Source organism: Nematolebias whitei, chromosome 19 (genome assembly GCF_014905685.2).
Source record: "Nematolebias whitei isolate Nwh7 chromosome 19, NemWhi1, whole genome shotgun sequence".
Classification (NCBI taxonomy): Eukaryota; Metazoa; Chordata; class Actinopteri; order Cyprinodontiformes; family Rivulidae; genus Nematolebias; species Nematolebias whitei.
This window is the reverse complement of record NC_056516.1, coordinates 19,286,371-19,291,161: the sequence shown is the minus strand read 5'-3', so window position 1 is coordinate 19,291,161 and position 4,791 is coordinate 19,286,371. Positions and strand designations below refer to the sequence as shown.

The window sequence follows — 4,791 nt, the reverse complement described above, 5'->3', positions numbered from 1 at the left end:
TCTATCTATCTATCTATCTATCTATCTATCTATCTATCTATCTATCTGTCTATCTATCTATCTTTCTATCTATCTATCTCTATTATAAGTTTTATACACTTTTCTAACTGGTTAGTTGATTGCTGAGCTAAATCATGGCTGTAATGTTTCTTTGTTTGGAATAAATAAATAAATATATAAACAAATAAATAAATAAATACAAGTTTTTAAAACATTGTAACTCAGATTCTGATCTTGAACTTTGAAATTAAAATGTGCGCAAAATGAAAGGGAATTAATGCAAAAGAGTTTTTTTTTATTTAAATATTGACGAAGCACGGTGGCACAGTTGGTAGAATTGCCTCCTCTCAGCAACCTGGTCGCCAAATCAAATCCCGGCCCGGGACCTTTCTGCGTGGCATTTGCATGTTCTCCCTGTACATGTGTGGGTTTTCTCTGGGTACTCCATTTTCCTCCCACAGACCAAAAACATGCATGTTAGGCTGATTGGTAACACTAAATTGTTCCTAGATGTGATTGTGAACGTTATTTTTTTGTCTCTATGTGTCCCTGTGAAGGACTGGAGACCTCTCCACGGTGTCCCCCACCTCTCGCAGCTGGACATGGGCACCACGAGTGATCCCCGCGACCCAAACAGGAAGGATGGATGGACATAATTGTTTTTGAAATACTTGTTTAAGTTTTTACTTTAAATCAGTTTAAAAAAAAAAAAAAAAAATTCTATTTGAAATTTTGCATATTTAAATTTTAATTATTTGTTTTCTACCTTTAAGTGTTTTATTTGTGTTTTAAGTGTTTTATTTGCCTTTATTTGGTTTAATCAGAACTTTCTTAAACTGAACTCAAAGAAAACAGAAGTCCTTCTTGTTGGCACCTTATCCAAATATGTCCACAATTAAAGTTGATGATTCCACAGTTGCTCCCTCCCCTCCCTGCTCTCATTTAAATGTAACCTTAAAACTCACTTGTTCAAACGTGCTTATTCTGTTTAATGTCATTATCTATTTTATCATTTGCATTTGATTTTATTGATATCTATTTTATTGTTTTATTGCTTTTTATCTTTGTATTTCTTGTACGGCGACCTTGAAAGGCGCCTTCAAATAAACGGTATTATTATTATTATTATTATTAAAAGTATTATTATTTACACATTTAAAACCTTTTTTTTTTCATATTGTTGGTTTCAATTAATTCTTTGGCAGTGACTTCACATCAAATCTAATATCCTTTGAAAATGCAATCTGTTAAATTAAACATTACACATTAAACATTATTAACATGTTCAGTGCTTTACGAACTGCACATGTGAAAAATGAAACTGTGATGAAACATCCAACAATGTGGTTATTCTCTCTGGTTTGATATTTAAATTGAATCAAAGGGGTGATCACTAATTTTATCTAAATTTAAAGCACAACCAAAGTGTTTGATGAATGGTTGCAAAATGAAGCACAGCATGTTATTAGCTCCCATTGCTCACTAAAATTCCCTTTTCTAACATTGATTTCTACAAATCGTCCCTGAAATAACTCAAATAAATCCAATATTTTCCCGTTGTGGTGCTTGATAAGACAGATCAGTTTACTTTGTTGCATTCTCAGGTTACTTTTATTTGTTTGCAGAGGTAAGAAAAACTCAGTGAACATCATCGGCTGTTCTTTAAATAAAACTGTTCAGATCCAGCAGACTCACTGAGGAAGTTAAACGTTGTAAAATCAAGTTTCTGCACAAAACTGCTGCGACTGCCTCAAAATTAAGTACGATCATTAGAATGACGTACATGTTTATCTATTAGATGCCTAATCTTTAAACCCTTTTCATCATTATCGCTGTTGTTGTTTAGTATTGTATTTATTAAGACATAAGGCATACATTGGAAAACATCAAAACAAGTTTCAGCGTCAGGATTTAAATAGTTCTTTTACAACACTTGAAATTCAGAAATTTCTGAAGCTCTGTCTGGATATTAATGCTCAGGTGGATTAAAGTTTGGACATTTGAGTGCACTGTGATGTAATGTAAATATGTGACCACTAGATGGCGCTACAATGCTGTTAAACACTCACTGTGTCTCATTCTCGCCTCAGACTCAGAAGGATTTCTGAATCCTTGTAGATGTTTTTAATGTTTCTACAAGAAAATTAGAGGCTGAGTGTCAGCAGTAGTTTCACTCTGCATGTTGGTTTCCTTTAAGCATTTAATGGAGGTGTTTGCTTTAAAATTTGCAGATAAAATAGTATCTGATTAATGATTATGCGTGGCACCTCCTGGACTTTTGGTGGTGTCACAGAGCCCAATTTAATGATGATGATGGTGACAACACAGCACCGGTGTTCGTCTTAACAAGGATGTCCTTCACCTTTCAGAGTCTTTTAAAAAATATAATCTATTTGGATTTCCCTCACGCTCTCTTTTGGAAAATATGTAATAAAACAGCATGGTAACGGTATCCAGATGGTGAGAGGAGCCACTAGTGTTGTGGAGGTCTGTTAACACTTGGCAATCAGGGCCCCAGCTGTGGACTGTAAGGTTCAGTGCAGGTATTTGTGTAAAGGAGACATAGTTTTGTTGAAGTTTGTCAACGCTGGTTCTAAATAGCTAAACAGATTCAGTCGTTAGCTCGTAGAAAGGCAGAATGATGGATTTATGCTTGTGCAGTGTCACATTTAAACCACACAAACAGGTACTCACCAACATAATGTCCCTTTCCCTCTCGAAATGGCGGTCCAACGGGTCCTTTCATCATAGGCTGCATGTACTTCATGTGGGTTATGGGGGGATAGCCTCCAGCAAGAGCATGACCCCCAAGCATCAGTAGCACACAGACAGGAACCAGCAGCATGGTCATCAGCATCACAGGTTGCTCATACACTCAAAGAACTGCAGGAGAGAGGGAGAAGACAGGCGCTGAGATTTATCTTTACACCCACAGCAGCAACAAGCCATAAAACCAGCGTGGTACAAGAATGGAGTCTCACCAGTACGCTGAAAATGACTAAAGGTTTGGTTGGCCTTGTTGCTCTTTTGAAGTGCGTTATAAATAAAGTGGTATGGTACGGTAAAGATTAAACACTCATTTTATTAAAAGCACAAAGTTTTACACTCATGGAGTTTAACGTCAAAGCAGCATTTTTGTTTCAGTAAGTTTGTTTAAATGTGAAATGACTGAATAAAATACACGCTATTTGAAGAAAGAGAACTGTAGTGTGTCGCCATCTGCTGAGGGAAAGTTGGTTTCTATCAGGGGTCTGCAACCTGCAGCTTTGGAGCCACATGCGGCTCTTTGCTCCCTCCGCTGTGACTCTTTCAAGCTTTGGCCAAAAGTGACATAAAACTGAATTTTATGTTTAAAAAAAAGTGACTGGTTTTAGCAGTTTTCCTGTCATTTCCTTTGCAAATATGGGGATACTAGTACTAATACACAGAGTAAATTATACTCTCAACTTCATGCTTTATTTCTTCAAAGTAGGATACTCAGTTTTTCCACAATTAAAAAAAACATATAAACCTGAACAGTTCATCGTTTTAGTAAAAAAAAAAAAAAAAAGAAAAAAATATATATATATTTTTTAATTTAATTTTATTTTGTTTACAAAAATCCAGTCCTCTGTGATAGACTTGCAGCCTGGATATGGGCACCAGTGACGCCCTGCAAACCGAAATGGAAGAAGCGAGTAAAGATGTTGGATGGATGGATGGATGGATGGATGGATGGATGGATGGATGGATGGATGGATAGATGGATGGATGCATGGATAGATGAATGGATGGATGCATGGATAGATGAATGGATGGATGCATGGATAGATGGATGGATGGATGCATGGATAGATGAATGGATGGATGGAATCCACTCTTTTCTTATGTCTCAAAATGTAAAAATATCAATAAATGCCAACAATCATTAGATGTTTTTAGTTTTATTATTTCACGCCTTCTGGCCAGAAAAGCCCCCTCTAACAAACTTAAAGTGGCCCATGGGCCACCAGTTGATAATGACAATTGTAGGTTTTGCAGCTCCGGACATATTTAATTTAGTGAACAAAGGGACAGAAATGGCTCTTTTGATCATAAAGGTTGCAGACTTTTGGTTTAGACGCTTGCAAACAGCCCACGAGTCACACTAAGCACAAGTCTGCAACAAACTGGAAGCTGCTGGAACACAACTGGTTTATTGGCAGTTTATCTCACCACTGAAGCCTCTGCAATAATTGACATCTTAAAGTTTGACTTACGTTTGCAGCTAACAATAGTAATAATAATTTTAAAAACTTATAAGAAAGCTTCCTGTAAAAATTTGCAAAACATTTGTCATAAAGCTGAACGGGCTTTTCATCCAAACAGTGTTTTTTTTTTTTTTTTTTTTTTTTACTAATTGAACCACAAATCTTCTAAAAATAAAAAAAAAATTGCAAACTAAGAATATGTTTTTCATCTTATCAAGCTGAGAAACACTTTATTGAAGATAGTATTGTGATGAAAGTTGTGTTTGATAAAATAAATTTGATTATTTGTGGTGTTAAATGGTTTTTTGTTGTTTTGTTGGGGGGGGGGGGGGGGGGGGCATTGGCTGCATTTTACTCACGTTTTATCTCAGTCCCTATGCTTGATGGTTTAAGACAGCTTCTCATAGCTCTTTGGGGCTCTTATTGAAAATGAAAAAATACAATATTGTCACGAGGGAACCGTAGGCTTATCAATGTTTGAAACAGAAAAAAAGGAAAAGAGTTAGTCGTCTCTGCAACAGTTTGCTACGAAGAGAATAAAAAACTAAAATTACAATTTAAA

The 4,791-nt window shown here is 35.9% G+C and overlaps 1 protein-coding gene across 1 annotated transcript in view; it reads right to left on the bottom strand.

Moving 5' to 3' along the window:
* The window catches only part of col8a2 (collagen, type VIII, alpha 2), a 5,688-nt gene extending 2,831 nt beyond the window's left edge, over window positions 1–2,857 (bottom strand). The window contains exon 1 of the mRNA XM_037692848.1: window positions 2,695–2,857. Coding sequence (XP_037548776.1) covers window positions 2,695–2,857 — 163 coding nt within the window. The remainder of the gene's footprint in view (window positions 1–2,694) is intronic.
* Between the last annotated feature and the right edge of the window lie 1,934 nt (window positions 2,858–4,791).